At 40.9% G+C, this 23,330-nt stretch overlaps 1 protein-coding gene across 2 annotated transcripts in view; it reads left to right on the top strand.

Annotated features, from left to right (window-relative positions):
- LOC124616174 (SLIT-ROBO Rho GTPase-activating protein 1-like) overlaps positions 1-23,330 on the top strand; it is a 688,520-nt gene that overhangs the window by 429,066 nt on the left and 236,124 nt on the right. The window contains exon 1 of one of the 2 annotated variants that reach the window (XM_047144457.1): positions 13,185-13,273. The exons of the other annotated variant lie outside the window; for it this stretch is intronic. Coding sequence (XP_047000413.1) covers positions 13,237-13,273 — 37 coding nt within the window. The 5' untranslated portion in view covers positions 13,185-13,236. Of the gene's footprint in view, positions 1-13,184; positions 13,274-23,330 lie in introns of those variants that run through there. 2 annotated transcript variants of the gene reach the window in all.

The following is a 23,330-nucleotide window of genomic DNA, read 5'->3' as shown; positions in this document are numbered from 1 at the left end:
AGCTTAGCTGGAATAGCAGCAGCAGCAGCAATACAGTTTCACAGACAGACAAAGACTGGTCGTAAGCAGCTCTCCACACAAGTCTATCCTGTGCAAGCGTCTTCATCTTTACACAACTACTGCAACCTACATTCAGTTCAACCTACTTACTGTACTCAAACGTTAATTTCCCCGCTTCCCTTCCACTTTCCGTCCAGTACGAAACTGACGATTCTCAGATGCATCAGGATGTGTCCGGTCGATTTGTGCCATAAATCTCTTTTCTCCAGAATTCGATTCAGTACCTTTTCGTTAGTTTCTTCGTTTAGCCAGTACCTTTCAGACTACTACTGTAGCCTCACAATTCGAAAGCTGTTGTTCTCTTCTTGTCTGTGTTGTTTACCGTTTACGTTTTATTCCATGTAAGTCTACACTCCCGAACAAAACCAATACACACGCTGTAGCAGTAGATAATAATGATTAACATAAAACCTGCTTGTAACACCGTGTTTTATTCTTTTTCAGGTAAGTACTGCTGACGGTCGACACTCAGGCTGCACTGCAAGACGTCGATTGCTGATCTGCACGCTGAGCAGTACCATAATGCGGTGGTGACAAAGGTCGCTACCGAGCGAGGTGGCGCAGTGGTTAGCACACTGGACTCGCATTCGGGAGGACGACGGTTCAATCCCGTCTCCGGCCATCCTGATTTAGGTTTTCCGTGATTTCCCTAAATCGCTTCAGGCAATTGCCGGAATGGTTCCTTTGAAAGGGCACGGCCGATTTCCTTCCCCATCCTTCCCTCACCCGAGCTTGCGCTCCGTCTCTAATGACCTCGTTGTCGACGGGACGTTAAACACTAATCTCCTCCTCCACAGAGGTCGCTAGTGGTGGCAATGAGTTGATGTCTTCCTCAAAGTGAAACCATCTCCATAGATTAGCAGGTGTTGCGGTACGACGATGGGCTGTGAAAGATGTTGTTAAGACCTCAGTGTTGGAGCATATGTGGGTACTGGAGGAAGATGTAGATCACTGAAACAGAGAATTGCTTAAAAGATCAAGTGCCTGTTGGCACGAGAATGGAAGGACTCAACGATGCCTTATGTCACTGGGTAGTTACTAGTGCTCAAGAGATAAGAACCGTGTCGAAAAGAGTAGTGTTCGTTGTTGTTGCAGTATGCTTTGACGCTCTAATTGGTTCCGGTAGTGGACCATCCGGATACATAATTATCATAAACTTGGTAGCGCGGCTCGGTGGCTCAAATACCAGACTAGACATCCACAGTTCAGAAGTGAGGTCTCCAATCTGTCCTAGATGTATTTTCTTATGGCTTCTTTCCCCTGTAGCAATGATCTGCTAGTGCAAAAATTGCCAAGTCGCACTATGCTTTAGAGTCCGTATTAAACTGTAAGTCCCTATACATCTGCCCAGATAGGTCAGCTTAAAGGAAGGTAAGGGCATACAATCCCCTTTAGAACCATTTCCAGTAAAGCAACATATGAAACGTGAACCACTCTAACCTATGTCTGTTGGACGTTCAAACCTGCTAACTTTAATGGTTTATCCGCAAAATTTACGGAAATAGCAGCATTTTACGGATGGACTGTGTCATTTCACTACTACACGGACTAAAATTTGAGACGTTAACGTTAACGTTCAATAATCACCCCACTTCCGTACAATCGATTGTTAGTGTCGGTCGAAGGCAAATCTGCGGTAGTCGATAACTCATTCTGTGATATGATTGGTACTTATAACCGTTTGATGTTGGTGTCATCATTGGAAGTGAATTTAAAGCCGGCATAACAAGTCTTCCATGTGAATCTTACGTGTCGACAGCCTCGGCTCCGCAAATTCTTTGTTCCGCTCCGTTCGCTTGTTGTGATTTAACCTATATTCTTTGACTACTTGCATTCGTTCCCCGAGTGTGAGTGGTTTTTACCATGTGCGTATTCGTTGTTTACGAGGTCGGTGTCGTGTTCATTTAATGGTTTAAGACTTTGTGTGGTTGGACATGTTTCAATGAAGAGTTTGACTGCCTTAAGTGTTTATGTTATAATTTTCTCTGACGTTCAGTGATCCAGGTTCATTTCGATGTTTTTTTACATATCGAAACATTTGTTCTTGGACATTTTCGTTTGCTATATTCCTGTTGTAGGATTCGTGAATAAATCCAACAAGAAACAATACTTCCAGACGTTTAAAGAATCATATTTGTTGATTTTCCGTGGATACTTAAGTCAAGAAATGGAGAAAAATTTGTACCGTATGTGGGTGTGATATTAATATTGCACGTGGTGGAAGAAACGATTTAAGTAATCATTGAAGTGCTATAAACACGTAAGTTATGGTAAATCGAAGGAAGATAACAAGAAAATAAACACCTTTTTTGCCAAGTCTGGAAACGTTGATAGTCTGTTTACTTCCTTTTTGGTGGAAGGCAATATGCCCTTGAGTGCGGTGGCAGGAGGAACAAGACTTCTGGTCAGGTGACTACAGGGTTATAAACACAAAATCAAATAGGGGTAATGCAGGAGTAGGTTTAATAATGTATAGGAAAATCGGAATGCGGGTAAGCTACTACAAACAGCATAGTGAACGCATTATTGTGACCAAGATAGATACGAAGCCCACACCTACTACAGTAGTACAAGTTTATATGCCAACTAGCTCTGCAGATGACGAAGAAATTGAAGAAATGTATGATGAAATAAAAGAAATTATTCAGATAGTGAAGGGAGACGAAAATTTAATAGTCATGGGTGACTGGAATTCGAGTGTAGGAAAAGGGAGAGAAGGAAACATAGTCGGTGAATATGGATTGGGGCTAAGAAATGAAAGAGGAAGCCGCCTGGTAGAATTTTGCACAGAGCACAACATAATCATAGCTAACACTTGGTTTAAGAATCATGAAAGAAGGTTGTATACATGGAAGAACCCTGGAGATACTAAAAGGTATCAGATAGATTATATAATGGTAAGACAGAGATTTAGGAACCAGGTTTTAAATTGTAAGACATTTCCAGGGGCAGATGTGGACTCTGACCACAATCTATTGGTTATGACCTGTAGATTAAAACTGAAGAAACTGCAAGAAGGTGGGAATTTAAGGAGATGGGACCTGGATAAACTGAAAGAACCAGAGGTTGTACAGAGTTTCAGGGAGAGCATAAGGGAGCAATTGACAGGAATGGGGGAAAGAAATACGGTGGAAGAAGAATGGGTAGCTTTGAGGGATGAAGTAGTGAAGGCAGCAGAGGATCAAGTAGGTAAAAAGACGAGGGCTGGTAGAAATCCTTGGGTAACAGAAGAAATATTGAATTTAATTGATGAAAGGAGAAAATATAAAAATGCAGTAAATGAAGCAGGCAAAAAGGAATACAAACGTCTCAAAAATGAGATCGACAGGAAGTGCAAAATGGCTAAGTAGGGATGGCTAGAGGACAAATGTAAGGCTGTAGAGGCTTATCTCACTAGGGGTAAGATAGATACTGCCTACAGGAAAATTAAAGAGACCTTTGGAGATAAGAGAACGACTTGTATGAATATCAAGAGCTCAGATGGAAACCCAGTTCTAAGCAAAGATGGGAAAGCAGAAAGGTGGAAGGAGTATATAGAGGGTCTATACAAGGGCGATGTGCTTGAGGACAATACTATGGAAATGGAAGAGGATGTAGATGAAGATGAAATGGGTGATACGATACTGCGTGAAGAGTTTGACAGAGCACTGAAAGACCTGAGTCGAAACAAGGCCCCCGGAGTAGACAACATTCCATTGGAACTACTGACGGCCTTGGGAGAGCCAGTCCTGACAAAACTCTACCATCTGGTGAGCAAGATGTATAAAACAGGCGAAATACCCTCAGACTTCAAGAAGAATATAATAATTCCAATCCCAAAGGAAGCAGGTGTTGACAGATGTGAAAATTACCGAACTATCAGTTTAATAAGTCACAGATGCAAAATACTAACACGAATTCTTTACAGACGAATGGAAAAACTAGTAGAAGCCAACCTCGGGGAAGATCAGTTTGGATTCCGTAGAAACACTGGAACACGTGAGGCAATACTGACCTTACGACTTATCTTAGAAGAAAGATTAAGGAAAGGCAAACCTACATTTCTAGCATTTGTAGACTTAGAGAAAGCTTTTGACAATGTTGACTGGAATACTCTCTTTCAAATTCTAAAGGTGGCAGGGGTAAAATACAGGGAGTTGAGGGACATGAAAGGGAAGCAGTGGTTGGGAAGGGAGTAAGACAGGATTGTAGCCTCTCCCTGATGTTGTTCAATCTGTATATTGAGCAAGCAGTAAAGGAAACAAAGGAAAAATTCGGAGTGGGTATTAAAATCCATGGAGAAGAAATAAAAACTTTGAGGTTCGCCGATGACATTGTAATTTTGTCAGAGACAGCAAAGGACTTGGAAAAGCAGTTGAATGGAATGGACAGTGTCTTGAAAGGAGGATATAAGATGAACATCAACAAAAGCAAAACGAGGATAATGGAATGTACTCGAATTAAGTCTGGAGATGCTGAGGGTATTAGATTAGGAAATGAGACACTTACAGTAGTAAAGGAGTTTTGCTATTTGGGGAGCAAAATAACTGATGATGGTCGAAGTAGAGAGGATATAAAATGTAGACTGGCAATGGCAAGGAAAGCTTTTCTGAAGAAGAGAAATTTGTTAACATCGAGTATAGATTTAAGTGTCAGGAAATCATTTCTGAAAGTATTTGTATGGAGTGTAATTCAGAAGGATGTAGATTGCAGTAGGTACTGGGAGATGAAGAAGCTTGCACAGGATAGAGTAGCATGGAGAGCTGCATCAAACCAGTCTCAGGACTGAAGACCACAACAACAACAACAATTGAATGCTGTGTGGCTTTCTGCTCCAACAGTGCTCCTATTATGATAGGACACAAAAATGGGGTTTCAGCAGTTCTGAAGGAAGTTCAACCAGGCATTGCCATCATAGGTTGCATTTGGCACCTGATTAATCTATCAGCTGAAAAAGAGTATCAGAAGAAGAGAATTCTTGATTCTGCAACTACACGTGCCTCTAAAAGAATAGCATATTCATCCAAACGTGACAAACCCATCCTAAAAAGTGAGACTTGTGAGGAAAGTTGTTTATGCTCATATCCTCAAACTAGGAAAAAGTCCTTTTGCACTTTCCTTTATGTGACTATTCATATATTTGTCAAACTTCTTCCCCACCAGTTCACTTTTTATTAGAGCTTCTAATGGATTTGCTAAAGCTGTTGTTCACGAAGTTTGTTGAGCCCAAAATCGTCAAAAGCTCCTCAATGCTTGAAGTCGTCCAGTGATTTGTTCGGACTCTTGACGTTATTTCACATCCGTGTCGCGGTCGGCACTTTGTAAGATTGCCACGTGTTTTCTCCTTGTGTGGGGGGAAGCTTTGCGCCCTCTGTCCAACGGTAAAACCATTCCATACACTCACAATATTTGTGTATTATTTATTCATTTGAATATCAACAAAATCGCTAATCACGATTACCTTCAGTGTTTCAACGTCAGAGTTTCACTCAATAATAGTTACTTCTCTACTTGTACTAATTCCTTTTGTTTTCAGTTATACTCTTCACTGGCATAATTAATGAAATCTATTGCTTCAGTTTCTTGTTTTTCACACCGTCAGGTACACATTTGTCTAACTTGGCGGGTAACACTTGACTTGACTTCTGACCGTGGCATATGAGTTACATGTTGCTGCTTGATTCTGATCAAACAAAGGAAGAAGTTGACTTTACAAGTGGAACATTAACACGTTAATGAAGTTACAGAATGGAGAAATGAATATCAATAACTAACTTTCCTAGTATTTCATAGTTTTTAATGTAATTAATTTAGTGAGACATCTAGAAGTTAGGCAAAGAGATGCCGTATCACCAAAACTTTTTTCAGCTACCCGAAAGGAAGTTTTCTGATCTTTAAACTGATAAAATGAAAGAAAAAAAACACTTGTTAATACGAGATATCTGGACAACCTTCGTTCTCTGTGAATAACGAGATGTTCCCACCATACTGAATATTCGTTAATGTAGCTCTACTGCGGCAATCGTGGTACATCATTGAGGAACTCTCACGTTGCGAATAAATTAGTACTGGTTGTATTTAGTGGAGATAGACTCAATAGGAACAGATTACATTGCTAGAAAAAGTATGAAAGTAATCCTCAAACTCAGCTATAATAAGAGTAGAATAATGTATTATCAAAACGTCGAAAAGAACGTGATATCGGAAAACGTGAAACACTTTTTGTAACTACATGGGGAATGGAAATGTCATCTCTCAGGAGAATCAAAAAATAATATATCTCTTTTTCTACACGGCTTAGCTGTAACCAAAAAAACTGACCACGCATTCTGGTACCACAAAATTATGATGCCCGTCTCATCACTGCAAGAAACAATGGGACAAATTAGAAAATAAATAATTTATTAAGAACTTTCTAGGTGCAGTACTGACTGGGTCTAAGCGCCAGTAAAAAAGTTTTTATTTAAATTTCCATTAATCCTGAGGCACTGACTTTTATTTGTGATATTAGACAGCAGTAATGTTTTAAATTAACAAAGCTGCAGTCGACGAAAATCGTTTATCGTATCTATAAGTAGTATCTTATCGTATTTGTCGTATCTTAAAGTAGTAAATGAATTTTGCTATTTTGGGAGCAAAATAACTGATGACGATCGAAGTAGAGAGGATATAAAATGTAGACTTGCAAAGGCAAGGAAAGCATTTCTGAAGAAGAGAAATTTGTTAACATCGAGTATAGATTGAAATGTCAGGAAGTTGTTTCCGAAAGTATTTGTGTGGAGTGTAGCCATGTATGGAAGTGTAACATGGACGATAAATAGTTTGGACAAGAAGAGAATAGAAGCTTTCGAAATGTGGTGCTACAGAAGAATGCTGAAGATTAGATGGGTAGACCACATAACTAATGAGGAGGTATTGAATGGATTTGGGGAGAAGAGAAATTCGTGGTAGACCTTGACTAGAAGAAGGGATCGGCTGGTAGGACATGACCTGAGGCGCCAATTTAGTATTGTAGGGCAGCGTGTAGGGTAAAAATCGTAGAGGGAGACCAAGAGATGAATACACTGAGCAGATTCAGAAGAATGTAGGTTGCAGTAAGTACTGGGAGATGAAGAAGCTTGCACAGGATAGAGTAGCATGGAGAGGTGCATCAAACCAGTCTCAGGACTGAAGACCACAACAACAAATTCTTTAAAATTTCTAACAAGGTAATAACAAAATTGAATTCAAGAAAGTCTTTCAGTACTGACTCATCTTTCGACAGCACCACATCTCAAATACTTAAGATTTTCTTCTTTTCCGGTTTCCCCCCATTCCGTCATCCACTTCCATACTACGCTTTACTACCAATCAAGAAATAAATGCATCCAGGAACAGGCTGTAATGCAGTGCACTTTATGATTGTAATATAAATGAAATTTAGGTGGGTGGGACATACAGTTACACAAATCGTTGCTAGATACACCGAGGAACATGTTACGTGGATTTCAAGAGATGGGGAAGTACCGATACTACGACTGAATGGGAGGTAGATTGAGGGCATTAAAAATGCCGGAGCCGTAAGGATGCGTGAAGTAGAAGGTAGTAATATATTGACAATTATAGAGGCGGCGTTTCTACAGCAATAGTTTCAGATGGTGGTAGTAGTAGTTGTAGTAACGAATATCTTCTGTTATTATCTAGTTGTAATGAGTTACTGTTTTTGTGAAAGTCTTAATTTTTCAGAAACAACTTATCTGGTTATCAGCATGATACTGGCTGCATCTCAACACATTTATGAAGTACTGCTAGATACAACCAGACAAGTAACGTATTTCCACATCGACAGACATATTTACGCAGACTGATTACTTCGGCTAACTAAGCGGTATAGTGCTCTTCCGGCTGTTTAGTTTGGAAGCTAATCGCTGACATGCGGTGAGAAAAGAGTTCAAATATGAGCTTGAGCTAATGGTCAACTTCGCCACCAAGTGTTACGAACGTGGAAGTGTTCCAGCCGTATTCTGGGTTAGCCGTTAATGCCGCGTGTCTTTCCTTTATGGGGACGGAGTTGTGGGTAGAAGATTCTCGGTGACGGGTTGACTCGTTGGAGACGGATGCCACGGACACGTATCACCCTTTCACCACTGTAAGCGACGCCAGCGTGAAATGCTGTGCTTCTGTCTGCATCTAGGGGACATTTGGAAACGAGGGAAGATTGGTATTTACGTCCCTTCGATAACGATTTTTAAAGAATCGAAATCCCATATTTAAAACAGCTGATTACTTTATATATGCATTAAATGTGTTCGCAGTTGTCAGTATGGACAATCATCAGCTGTATAATGGATTGATGACGATGAAAATTTGTGCGGACCGGGATTCGGACCTAGATTTCCCGCCTATCGCGAGCTGTTGCCTTACCCTAGCACTACTCACGACCAGACCCAAACTTCCATATGTCGTCAACCCTGTGTCTACAATCTGCATTCGTAAATTCACGCGAAAGAACTTGCCCCCCTTCTAACAGCCGTGTACCGCAAGTCTTTAGAGGAACGGAAGGCTCCAAATGATTGGAAAAGAGCACAGGCAGTTCCAGTTTTCAAGAAGGGTCGTTGAGCAGATGCGCAAAACTATAGACCTATATCTCTGACATCGATCTGTTGTAGAATTTTAGGACATGTTTTATGCTCGCGTATCATGTCATTTCTGGAAACCCAGAATCTACTCTGCAGGAATCAACATGGATTCCGGAAACAGCGATCGTGTGAGACCCAACTCTCTTTATCTGTTCATCAGACCCAGAAAATATTAGATACGGGCTCCCACGTAGATGCCATTTTCCTTGACTTCCGGAAGGCGTTCGATACAGTTCCGCACTCTCGCCTGATAAACGAAGTAAGAGGCTATGGAATATCAGACCAGCTGTGTGGCTGGATTGAAGAGTTTTTAGCAAACATAACAATGGAGAGACGTCTACAGACGTTAAAGTAACCTCTGGCTTGCCACAGGGGAGTGTTATGGGACCATTGCTTTTCACAATGTATATAAATGACCTAGTAGATAGTGTAGGCTTTTCGCGGATGATGCTGTAGTATACAGAGAAGTTGCAGCATTAGAAAATTGCAGCGAAATGCAGGAAGATCTGCAGCGGATAGGCACTTGGTGCAGGGAGTGGCAACTGACCCTTAACATAGACAAATGTAATGTATTTCGAATACATAAAAAGAAGGATCCTTTATTGTATGATTATATGATAGCGGAACAAACACTGGCAGCAGTTACTTCTGTAAAATATCTGGGAGTATGCGTACGGAACGATTTGAAGTGGAATGATTATATAAAATTAATAGTTGGTAAGGCGGGTACCAGGTTGAGATTCATTGGGAGAGTCCTTAGAAAATATAGTCCATCAACAAAGGAGGTGGCTTACAAAACACTCGTTCGACCTATACTTGAGTATTGCTCACCAGTGTGGGAGCCGTACCAGGTCGGGTTTACAGAGGAGGTAGGGAAGATCCAAAAGAAGAGCGGCCCGTTTCGTCACAGGGTTATATGGTAAGCGTGATAGCGTTACGGAGATGTTTAGCAAACTCAAGTGGCAGACTCTGCAAGAGAGGCGCTCTGCATCGCGGTTTAGATTGCTGTCCAGGTTTCGAGAGGGTGCGTTTCTGGATGATGTATCGAATGTATTGCTTCCCCCTGCTTATACCTCCCGAGATCAGGAATGTAAAATTAGAGAGATTCGAGCGCGCACGGAGGCTTTCCGGCAGTCTTTCTTCCCGCGAACCATACGCAACTGGAACAGGAAAGGGAGGTAATGACAGTGGCACGTAAAGTGCCCTCCGCCACACACCGTTGGGTTGCTTGCGGAGTATAAATGTAGATGTAGATGTCCCACATATACACTGGTCAGACAGAACAGTGGCACGTATAACAGCAGCCACGCGTCGTGGCATGGAAGCAGTGGTGACCTGGTAAGTCGCTGGAGGGAGTTGCCAACATCTGTACTCACAAGTCACATAATTCCCGTATTCCTCTGACGCCACATTCAAACGCATCCCAGATGTGTTCGATCGAGTTCAGATCTGGCGAGTTGGGGAGCCAGCACATCAACTGGGACTCGCTACTGTGTTCCTTGAACCACTCCATCACTCTCCTGTCCTTGTGACATCGCGCGTTATCTTGTTAAAAAATGCCACGGTCGTCAGCAAACATGATTGTCATGAAGGAGTGTGCGTGGTCGGCAACCACTGTACGATACTCTTTGGTTGTCGTGGTGCCTTCCACTACCTCCACTGGACCCATGGATCGCAACTGAATGTTCCCCAGACCATAATGGAGCCACCGCCGGCTTACCTACTTCCCGCAGTACAAGTGTCAACGAGCTGTTCCCCCGGAACAGGACGGATTCGGGCTCTCCCACCGGCATGATGATGGAGGTGTCGGGATTAATCAGATCATGCAATGCTCTGCCACAGCCCCAATTCTCAGCGCTGATGGTCACGTGCCCATTTCAATCGTAGTTTCCGATTTCGTGGTTTTAACATTGTCACCTGCTTGGGTCGTATGGTGCGGATGTCCATCGTTAGGAGTGCTCGGTGCAGACACACCTGTACTCTACCCGTCATTGATGAGACGATGAGGTCCCATACTCTGAGGAGCGTAGGGAACGATTCGGGAGACCCGCACCGCCGACTAGGCAAGGTCGTAGCAGAGGTGGTTTGCCATTGCCTTCCTCCACCCGTAATGGGGACGAATAATGATGATGAAAACGACACAACTCCCAGTCATCTCGAGGCAAGGAAAATCTCTGACCCCGCCGGGAATCGAACCCGGGACCCCGTGCGCGGGAAGCGAGAACGCCATCGCAAGACCATGAGCTGCTGACTTACCCGGCATTAATGTCTGATATTAGTTCTGCAGAGTTCGTCGACTGTCCTGTTTTACCAGCGTACGACATCAGGCATCTGTAATAAGCGGCTGCCGCCCAACCCCACGAAGTCTGGACGTGGTTTCACCTTGCTTTCGCCACACTCACCACAGCACTCCTCGAACAACCGGCAAGTCGTGCAGTTTCTGAAATGCCCGTACCGAGCCTCTGGGCCATCACAATCTGCCGTCGATCAAATTCAGATACATCGCGCGCCTTCCCCATTCGACACACGGACAGCACGCTCATTGATGCTACATGCACGGTGCGTGTGGCTGACTGGCAGTCATTCCTCAGCAGGAGACGCTGCTATGCCTGGACGGGTTTATATCGCTAGTAGGTCGGTGGTCATGATGTTCTGGCTGATCAGAGTATATTCTCATTGCCGTACAGGGGAGACCTTTTTTGCTTTTTTAAATTGAAAGTCGACGAATAAATACGATATTGCAGTTCCTGTGGTATTCAGGAAAACGATGCAATGCATGTCCGAAGGACACTGCACTGCAATATCGTACTTTACAAAAGAGTTACCGAATTTCAAATCGCGTTAAGGATGTAAGCGAGAAACAATTGAGAAAAGGTTTGAAATAATGTATATGTTTTGGAGAAAGTAATTTTGTGATCTCACTATCAAATACTGGAAGAACCAAGCCCCTGTATTTGCGTGGCGTCAGTTACACTTCCTCATGACAAACAGAAAGTTCTTACAGTAATACTTGTCTTACTGTGTTTAAAATGAGGAGATGATGATGATGTCCCATACTCCGAGGGGCGTAGGCTACGATGCGGGAGACCCGCACCGCCGTACTAGGCAAGGTCCTAGGTCGTAGCGGAGGTGGTTTGCCATTGCCTTCCATCGACCGTAATAGGGATGAATGATGATGATGATGATGAACACGACACAACACCACCCAGTCATATCGAGGCAGGGAAAAATACCTGACCCCGCCGGGAATCGAACCCAGAACCCCGTGCGCGGGAAGCGAGAACGCTACCGCAAGACCACGAGCTGCGGACTTAACGTAAGAGGGACATGAATAGATAACGACAACGTTTTAAATTTAGACAATAACAGCGCGAAATATTGAAAATCAAATTTACCTCGCCCCTGGAAGCCGGTAAACAGGCAACCTGCAACTGGAGTCGGTCACGGGGTAGTCGGTTAGTAATATCGATAATGACTGCTTACAGTAGTTCGAGAAGTTCATTTCTTGATTAAAGAAGAACCGCTCATGGAATACAGCGCAGTGTTAATCGTTCATTTAGTATTTCATCTTAACCGAATTAATATCGAATGTAGAACAAGAATAAAACATTACAGCACGGCTCTTCTATGCTAATTCGTTTGGCTTCAGGAGTTACGAACATGCTGCAAAGTACAGGGTGGTATCTTTAAGGAGGAAGGGAAAGATGTTTGTTGTATATTTTGTATCCTGTGGACGGAGAACTACAAAGGGTAAGTATAGATTTCGTGGTTGAATGCGTATTGAATACTTCTGATTTGAAAAATGTCACGATAGTGAGCTTGAAAGTGGAGGAGAACGGCGGTATATGAAAAATAGAACATTTGCTGAACAGAGACGCATACATGGAAAAAAAAGTCATCAGAAATAGGCGCGGAACCACAACAACAAAAAAAAGTAGTATAGCGCAATACGGAATCTCGACGTTACAATGCAGATATTTATCGGAAGCGTTATGCGCATGAGTGACAGTAGCTGTTTAATGTCACAAAAAGTGAAGGCTAAGATCGGAAAATTTTGCTTAGACGATCGAGGAAGATAACAACGCATGGAAGTCACAGAAGACATAGCCTAGTCTATGGAACACTGGAGACGAAATACATGTTCACGAAGAAGCTTAGAACGGTAACTGACAGGGAATGGCAAGGAGAATGGAAAGAAAAACTCAGTGAGTTCATTAAGAGATTTTGCTAGGGCGAGAGGCAAGACCTGTCAAAGCCCACCTCCAAGTTTAAACATTCTTTTTAAGTAGTAAAACAAAAAAAACTAATTTTGACAGGGAGGCATTTCCCCATATACATAAGTAAATTGACACGTGCATTGCGAACGTGTAATTAAGAAGCATTTCCAGCGTGAAAACTAGTCGAACCGCCGTTCGAGCGCCTGTGTTCAAATTCATTCTCTCCGCTATCGGTGCTGCCGTCAGCGGCTGTTGGGCGAACTAAGCTCTGTGGCTGAGAGGCGGTAGCAGCTCATACCGTGCGGAGCGAAGGCCGTTGTTGGACGTGTTTGCGCCCGCGTTCTTTCTTCACGCTGGTTGACATGTTCGGAGGGGGCAGTGGCGACGACCGGTCTAAAGGTGAGCGCGAGCCTTGCACCTGCATACACTTGTGTTCTGCAGCGGGGCACCACCGGCGGGACATTGTAGATTTTGTCGGTGTTGTGGGAAGGCTTTGTCCACGCAGCGATCGCTGAAGCACCCTTACGCCGTGCGGTGGGGCCCAGGCGGCTTCCTAAATTGGCCGCCTAATGACTGTGTCATCCGCTAATTAACTCTTCGCACACAATGACGGGAAATTGTTTTTTGAGCAGAGTGGGGGAGTCCCCCTTCACAGGATGAAGAGATTAAATTTAAATTCGTTCTAAAGTTTCGCGATCTCTGTGCATCATCGCAAGACAGGAAGCTGTTGTGACGCAAGATGGTGTGTTTGCGTGCAGTAAGGCAGATGTGGTACCGTGGTTTCTGGCTACAATCTTTTTGTTTGGTTTGAGTAAGTGTTTACAGAAACGAGGTGGCCTTAATCAGAAGAATAGATATATTCTGAAGTGTCCGTGTGCAAATAAAGAAACTGTGGCTTAGTTATATGAATTCTCAATGAAATATACATCCATGAAGGACATGAGAAAGATAAAATATAAGATCAAAAACAGGAAGTTCTTAGAAAAAATAACTGCTACTAATAAGATAAGGCGCATTGGGAAACCTTTACGTGAAGCAAAACCGCAAATGGTCTCTGAAACAGTTTGACGTTATTGTCTTTATTGAAGCACTGTATTTTCATAATTCTTGTCTATTCCTATACGACTGCATTATTATATCGTAGCTCAGGGTCGATTTTTTCTTTTTTTTATACGTTTACTATATATCCGGCGTTAACATCGTTGTACCGAGTGATTTCATAAACACTGTTCTTTCCGTTGCTTTGTTCAACTCATTATCTAATGACATCCTCCGTCGTAAACTGATTGGATACAGAATGTTTGTAACTGTGTAAACCTTGTCATTATCGACGGAATTTCTCAGCGTGCTGTGACTATGCCATTTGGCGCGTAAGACAATTTAAGTATTAACCGACCATTCAATCATCACTTACGTGGATGGTGCTTTTAGTCAAAGTTAATAGGTTATGTCTTCAGGTAAGTTTGTAATCTAACATTTTCTTTCGGTAAGAGTTAATTAGTGCCTCCTCCAGAATTTTTTGTGTTGGTTGCAAGATATGTTTGTAATAATATACAACAAAACAATCTTCGGAGAGCTGCCTATTATTTGATACAGCTTTATTGGTCTTCCGTTGCAGTTTGATATTATAACGAAAAATTCGGAAAGTATGGAACGAAAAGAGACATAGACTACTCCAGAGATCAGTCTGTTATCAAAATCTTTCCGATACAGTTTTGTTACTTACTCCAACTCTTACGCAAATTGTCACGCTCCAACCTAACTCAAATCTAGGGATATACTACAGATCAGTTTTTGCAACCACAGCACAGATTTCGTGGGCGAATGTAACCCTGTCTTTCAGCACTAATATTTTTCTTTTTCATAGGCCGTTGTTTTTTTAGCTAGTGAATGGAGTTGTTAGGTGAAACATCGTCTGACTACCTCTGCCAGTGAACTGAGGTTCTGACAATTGTCCCACGGCTATTAAACCGCGTGCGATACACATCCGCTGTATTTGAATTGTGGGCGTACATAGGCGAAGTCCAGATCGAGAGTCGCACAACGCTGCGCCAAATAGCCACTGAGCGGAACAGCACGCCGTCAAGCCTGGTATCGTTCTGCACGGAAGTGGAGAGAGACCGCTGACGCGTGATAAGGCTTAAGATGTCCCCATAACGTGCAACCTTATTTTGTAAAGTTAGCGGGAATGGAAGCATCTATAGGCCAAAGAACAGCGCGTTACTTTCATTCTACATCCCTTGTTTTTAACAGAACGTTAGCTCAGTTTAAGGCTGAAGCCATTGGATTATTGTTGCATCAGAGAGAATTTTGGGAACATATATGAATCTCAGGAATAAGAAATAAAAGCTTCGAGGTTTGCCGTTGACATTGTCGTTCTATAAGGCGACAAAGTATTTGAAAGAGCTGCTGGACAGAGTGGGTTGTGGCTTGAAAAGACGCTACAAGATGAACAACAACAGTGAAACAGTGCTAATGGAATGTAGCCAGAATTAAGTCAAGAGATGAGGTATTAGAAAATGAGATAGTGAAAGTATTAGAGGAGCTTTACTATTTGCGCAGCAAAAGTAACTGATGCCGAAAGTAAAGAATATAAAATCCAGAATTGCAATTGCAGGAAAAGCATTCATGAAGAGAGAATTGTTAGCATCAGTTTAAGTGTCAATAGGTCTTTTGTGAAAGGAATTGAAGTGTAGCCTGTAGCCTTACACTGAAGTGAAAAGTGAACTATACGCAGTTCGACCAATAGAATAGAAGCTTTTGAAATGTGGTGCTGCAGGAGAATATCGAAAGTTGGGTAGACAGACCAATAACTGACGAGTTACAACTAGACTAAAAGAAGGGATCAGTGGAGGAAATACATTTTGAGGCACCAAGAAATAGTTTGTTAATTAAGGGATGCGTGGGTTTAAAAATTTTAGAGGGAGACAGTAGTTTGGAATGGGTGTAGTTTGGAAGATATACGTAGACATACAGAGGCTTGCACAGGACTGAGTAGAGTGGATCAGGCCGGTATTACACTATCAAATTTCTTTGTCAAAGATTTGATCAAAGATGTGATCCAATATTCCGTCCAATATATTTGACAAAGATCTTTGACGTAGCGCTACGAGGGGTATTACACTGTCATCAAATTTTTCGTCAAAGTTCAAGATGGCTGACAACTTGTTATTAACCGCAGCAGTTCTACGTACTCCAATTGCATTGTGTGCACATGCGGAAAAGAAGTGGGGGGAAAAAATGGAACCGTACATACGAGGTTGACAGTCTTAAAAGTCCTGGGATTACAACTTGATAATAAATTCAGTTGGGAGGAGCACACCACAGAACTGCAGAAAGGCCTTAACAAATCTGTATTTGCAATTCGAGTGTTAGCAGACATAGGCAACATAAAAATGAAAAAGCTTGCATACTTTCATTCCATAATGTCATATGGGATAATATTTTGGGGTAAATCTTGAAGTCAAACAAAAGTTTTCAAGGTCCAAAAGCGTGTAATACGTATTATTTGTGGAGTAAATTCACGGACCTCCTGCACAAACCTCTTCAAAGAACTGGGTATACTAACTACTGCCTCTCAGTATATTTACTTCTTAATGAAATTTGTCGTAAATAATATATCTCTTTTTCCAACAAACAACTCAGTTCATACATACAATACCAGGAACAAAAATGATCTGCACAAGGACTTAAAAGCACTTTAGTTCAAAAAGGGGTCCACTACTCAGGAACACTCATCTTCAATAATTTGCCAGGAAACATAAAAAATTTAGTTAGAAATAAAGATCAGTTTAAAAGGAGCCTGAAAGACTTACTACTGGCCAACTCCTCCTACTCCATTGGCGAAATTTTTAATAGAAACAAATGATGTATTTATTCATACTATTAGTATTTTTATTTCAGCTTAAAAAAATCGACACGTTCCACATCCACGAGGATCTCCTCAGCACGGATCTATGGAACGAAAAACTAATCTACTCTGGGTGAAGCCGTGGGTTTTACGACGACAGGATAAAAGCATTCAACAAAACTTGTTACGTGAGCTTACAGTGGAAGACGTCAAGTCGTACATCAATTACTTAAGAATGGATGAGCATACATTTCTGTATGTGCTCAATGAAGTGTATCCTCATATCACAAAGCACAATATTCACTTAAGAACTGCTACATCTTCAGAAGACAGGCTCACTATAACACTCCGATTCCTTGCTACAGGGGAGGGTTATGTTAGGTTAGGTCTCAATCTATCTTTGTATTCAGGGTGCCTCACGTTGTAAAGCGCCTCATCAGCTTCAGACATCTCTATTAAATTTGTAGTTGTCGGCACACACCAATTGTATTTACATAACATGTCACATTGCAGTGAACAGAAGACAAGCGGTTTCTTTGATCAAATATACAGCGAGGCCCTAGATTTGATCAAATATTGGACGACATTTGACAAAGTCCCTATTACACTATCAAATATCTTTGACAAAGATTTTGGACAAAGAAATTTGATAGTGTAATACCGGCCTCACCAAACCGCTCGCCGGCCGCGGTGGTCTAGCGGTTCTAGGTGCTCAGTCTGGAACCGCGCGACCCCTACGGTCGCAGGTTCGAATCATGCCTCGGGCATGGATGTGTGTGATGTCCTTAGGTTAGTTAGGTTTAAGTAGTTCTAAGTTCTAGGGGACTGATGACCACAGATGTTAAGTCCCATAGTGCTCAGAGCCATTTGAACCAAACCGCTCTTCGGACTGCAACAGTAGCAATAGTTCTTCGTAGAAAAGTTTGCCTGTGAATGAAGTGCACATAACGAAATTACGGATATTTCACATGTGTGTTCAGTTTTGGAGGAAATTTATGTAAATGCAGTCAACGTTAAACTAACGCGATAGAATTCGAAATCACTGTCAGGGTTAACGGTACACATACAGGTGTGTGTGTGTGTGTGTGTGTGTGTGTGTGTGTGTGAGTGAAAAGATGTTCCCGTGCTCTTCTCTGTATTAGCCTGATGCTTTTATTATTGTTGATTTCGTGACTTGCGTATATGAATGTGCTCTCTGACTGATTATCTTTCTCAGAGATAACATTGTCAGCTTGACACCAGATCCAAAGAACCATATCTCTCGTGTTGAGGCTTCCTATTTTCCCACGGAGATATCTTGTAGACTCAAAGCAGCAGATATTTTGCAGTAGTTTTTCTCTTTAAAAGACGGTTCCCTAACAACAGCTTCACATTTAAAGGTTATGAAAAGTGTTTAAAGTTGCGAAGAAAATCGATTGAGGTATTTTATCTACAGAAACTGTTTACTATTAAACAAGATTGCAGTTCTGTGATATAACACACATGCCACTAAATCTATTTCCTGAAGAAATAGAGCGTTCCTTTGCTTCGGCGTTGGTTTCATTTCTTAGACCACAAGATGACCTTTTTGCCTGGACCGGATTTCAGATTTTAAAATGAAGCTCTTGCCGGTTGTTTGCTGACTCCATTAACGACGAGCATTCGTTGGTGAATGCTAAACTCTGTATTCATACGGGGAAATGGATGTGGCCTTGGGAACCTACCGCATTTCAGTTAGACCGCTCACAAAATATTGAAATACTCTTTACGATTATACTGTAGCTGTCTTTTCTAAATCCATACCACCAGGCAAGATGCCCCTTACAAGAGAAAAAGTGTGCATTTGTTAAGGCAATTAGTAGAAAATCAGCAGAAATGTTATTAGCTGCAAGTTCGAGTGGCAGACAAGTATACACTATCTTTAAACGTTCTTTCGACATTGTGCATATAATATTGATCATAGTGCTTTCCTCTTCATTGACACAGTAGTCATAACAATGGTTCTGTCTTCTGTATGGTAAGGGAAGAACTATAGCGATAATTGGCCGTAGAAGTAAATCTAACAATTATGCGTAACTTTCTTTCTTCAGTTGAAGTTTTATCACTGACCATTTCGCAACTTATTTAAGACTACGAATGTTTCTGTATAGAATTTTCATAAGTGAAATAATTTCTGTATTTAACACTTTTTGAGAAAATTGCTTTGATTAAAAATACTTGATACTAAAGAATCCAGGAATGTTGGTGACAATATGTTTGACATTGATTACCACGCTCAACTCGCATTCGGGAGGATGGGGCGGTTCAAACCCATTCCGGGCGTTCTGATTTAGGTTTCCCGTGATTTCCCTAAATCGCTTCAGGCAATTGCCGGAGTTCGGCTGAAAGGGCATGGCCGATTTCCTTCCCTAATCCAAACTTGTGCTCCGTCTCTAATGAGCTTGTTGCCGAAGGGATGTTAAACACTAATCTCCTCCTTGACAATGGTGGCAGCTTTTTTAAAACTGATTATTCCTATTTTTTTAATTGTAGCTACTGTTCAATTTGTTTGCTTCAGTATATTAGTTGAAGATACTCATTGCTTTTGATTATAATGGAATGTAGTCGAACTAAGTCGGCTGATGCTGAGAGAATTGGATTAGGAAATGAGACACTTAAAGTAATAAAGGAGTTTTGCTATTTGGGGAGCAAAATAACTGATGATGAAGTAGAGAGGATATAAAATATAGACTGGCAATGGCAAGAAAAGCGTTTCTAAAGAAGAGAAATTTGTTAACATCGAGTATAGATTTAAGTGTCAGGAAGTCGTTTCTGAAAGTATTTGTATGGAGTGTAGCCACGTATGGAAGTGAAACGTGGACGATAAATAGTTTAGACAAGAAGAGAATAGAAACTTTCGAAATGTGGTGCTACAGAAGGATGCTGTAGATTAGATGGGTAGATCACATAACTAATGAGGAGGTATTTAATAGAATTGGGGAGAAGAAGAGTTTGTGGCACAACTTGACTAGAAGAAAGGATCGGTTGGTAGGACATGTTCTGAGACATCGAGGGATCACCAATTTAGTATTGGAGGGCAGCGTGGAGGGTAAAAATCGTAGAGGGAGACCAAGAGATGAATACACTAAACAGATTCAGAAGAATGTAGGTTGCAGTAGGTACTGGGAGATGAAGAAGCTTGCACAGGATAGAGTAGCATGGAGAGCTGCATCAAACCAGTCTCAGGACTGAAGACAACAACAACAACATATGATTTTTACTGTTTTCATCCCATATAGTAAATTGAAATTTCAAAATTTTAAACAGTGTTGACATTGCACGCATGGTAGCGAAATTTGCTCATAGCTGCGTTAAAACAAAGTAATATTGTGTTCATTGCCCCTTCAGCTAGATTGAGCAAGGAATCTGACAGCCAAATGAGTTCTTTATCGAACTCTTCACACGAAAATCCAAGGATGTGCTTCATGTGGAACCTTCTTGTTCTTCTGTCTTTCAAGGTAGGCCTAACGACTTGTTCTGGCCTCAATTCCTACTCTTAAGTGCCCATCCTACGTCCCTCTTTCCTTTGGCTTTGTATTGAAGTCCATCTTTAGAATCCTTGTTTGTTCCATTCGTTCCAGATTGAACCTTCGGTTTGTTTGTGTTCTTAAATTTTGCGATTTACTGCAAAACTATTCAGTTCTAGTTCAATGTTTTCATTAGGAATACTTTCCAAATTAGTGCAGCCTACAACGCGTAAAAATTTCATTTCATTTCAGCCTCCTCAACATGGTTAGAACCTTTCCTCTTCATAAAACAGGATTCCGTGATTTAGAGAACAGGAACAGCTATCACCATATAGAATTTCATTTATTCTCTCTCCATATTTTTTAATATTCTACTTACACTATGAATTTAGAATCAACATATTTTCAACGTCGTTAAAGGTAATATATAGCTCCGTATGTAATTGAAGTGATGAACTTGTTACAAAATTTAATCTTAAAATTTTGTTTCGTACTCGGTACTTCCTATGGACTGCCATTGCCTTAGTTTTATTTACTGCTGTCAAAATTATAATACTTTCCAGTTAAGTTAAAAAGATTTATTTTTGGAGTTTGTTTTACATTAATACTGTGTCATCAACATACGATAGTATGTTAATATATCCTTATTGATGTGTGTCCTTTCTGGCGATTTCATTCAATTTTAGGGTGGCATCTGTTACTTCATACAATTGGAATACAAAATATAATTTCCTATATGCAGACTCTTGCTGCAGTTTGATTTGGGTATCTATGTTTTGCCATAATTTTCCACGGTCTCACCCTAACTAGTGCTTCTTCAAAGTCAGTGAAAGCCAGGGTGACTGGTAAGTTACATTAGATTCTGAATATTTGAATATGCCAGTACGTTTCCTGGTGGGTGAGAACGGCAGCCAGTAGTGGTCAAACAGATGAACATCAGTGAAGCGGCATATGAAAAACATCGGCTGGCGTAAATCCAGCGCTTCCAGTTGCCTTTGGCGGACTGATTTTACTGCAGTCATTGATATTAGGTGTCCACTACTTATTTATCCTTGTTACTTCAAGTCGTTTTCAACAATGTGGCGTCATTTTTGTAGATACTAACAAATTCCGAACTTATGTCCACATTAAGCGAAATTTGCAATTCTGCTTTTAGTAAATCCACAGTGAAACGTTTGCATCTATTTGTCCATTTGATGGTCATTCAAGAAGAAAAACCTATTCCACATGGGCATTTGAGGGCGTTACGCTCAAAGCGCGAGATACAATACCAATTAATATATTTAGCTTATGATGTATTGCGGTTTTAAATGTGTATACCCGTTTTTTGTCTACAATTTGATTTTGATCGATGTGAGTCCATTTTTTCTTTAAAATACTGTAGTCTTCAATTAGTTCATCGGTTGAAATCCTTCTTCTGAACAGAAGCAGCATCACAGAGTTCTGTAAACGTCAACTCTCCAGTGAATGATAATGGTTCCAGTTTTTTTTTATGGATTTGATACATTAAAATCAAAGTGGCCTTGGAGTTAAGCAAATGCATTTAGATAAAATAATTTAAAATCTAAAACAGATGCTTCATCAGCTTTCTCATCGGCGTGGTTTTGTGCAGTATGTAAATGCGACCCAAAAAAATTTTCTTCAATACTTGTTTGCAGACCTGCAACATTTTCTAATATTCTATATAACTGAGTCGAAGCGGTTGTCGTGCCCTGCAACGCCAAGGTAGCTTGTCCAAAAATTGGCACAAAAATGTAAGTATAAAGACGTCTTATTAAACATATGCGATTCCACGTCGCATTCATCGTCTTTTGCAATGGATAAAAATGTCTTAATGACTTTGGGACATTCATTATCAGTCTATATGAAATAGGAAATTATTGCTGGGTAAACTTTCAAAATCCTTTATGTAGCTGTATCTAAAGAAAGCTGCCTTGTAATCACATGTTTATTTAGCTCCGCTAATTCCAATTGCGCAAAGGTTACAAACTCCTTCAAATGGTCCGGGAAGGCGAAAAATGAGAAATGACTAAATTTGGCAAACCACAGATTACACATCCAGTTCCAACCTTTCATAGCTTGTTTGAACGTATTATTCAAAATATGAGCCAGGCATCCAGCTTTAAATATATTTGGATTTTTATCCTTCAGCAGGGTAAACGCAAATCTATTTTTTTCAAAAATTGGCATTCGTATTATCTGCACTGAATGTCGAGACACATGCGATTTGCAAATCAAACTTTGAAAACTTGACTACAATACCATCGCACATAGCATCAGCCGTTTCGAATGGACACTAAAAAATATCCAATAATTTTGACATCCGTCTTCATGGGAAAAATATTGAATACAAATGGGATACATTATTCTGTTTCCTTTATTAGATGCATCTGTAGTGATAGTGAAGTAAATTTAAGGATTCTTTCACGAGCACAAAATTTAAGAGCTGTCACTGCAATTTCTTCAGCTTTGATGCCAAATACGTCATTGACTATACTTTCAGACTTGGTTCTGCCACAGGAATTGTTTGCAAGAACCGAATCGGGTAATATATGAAGACGCAATTTCATGGCACAGACCGTGGATGGGTATGAAATATTATGTTTAAGACAATGAAAGGTTTCCTTTAGTTAATTTCTGCTTAATTACATTTTGGAAAAAAAGTTATCATTAAATTCGATGTGCTTCTCGAAAGCTGTTTCTATTTACGTTCATTTCCGTATGTTTAACGTCGCTCAATCTGCCGTGTGGTATGGAAAAATCCTTATCGCAAATTTTGCATCGTGCGTAAATAATTGAACTGCTTTTGGCTACCCAGGAATAGAGTATACTGAGATATTTTCGCAATTTCTCCACCGTGGTTATCGTAATTATTGTCGCTTTCAGGATCATTCATTGTGGCAAATCGTTTTCTGAAAAGAGAGAAAAATATCACACTAAGCCATGCCATCATAGTGTCTTCCAGACACCCATAAAATAAAATAAATATTACAAAATTAAATAAATGTGCATATAATATTTATACGGAAATTGTGGCAACTCAAGCCCTAAAACTATAATTAATCGAAATGAATAGAACGAAGCTAGATGAGTTAACTCATCCATTCCTAGTGTCGCGTTC

The sequence above is a fragment of the Schistocerca americana genome, chromosome 5 (genome assembly GCF_021461395.2).
Source record: "Schistocerca americana isolate TAMUIC-IGC-003095 chromosome 5, iqSchAmer2.1, whole genome shotgun sequence".
NCBI classification, from domain to species: Eukaryota; Metazoa; Arthropoda; class Insecta; order Orthoptera; family Acrididae; genus Schistocerca; species Schistocerca americana.
The sequence above is the reverse complement of the archived record's forward strand: the minus strand, read 5'-3'. Positions and strand labels throughout refer to the sequence as shown.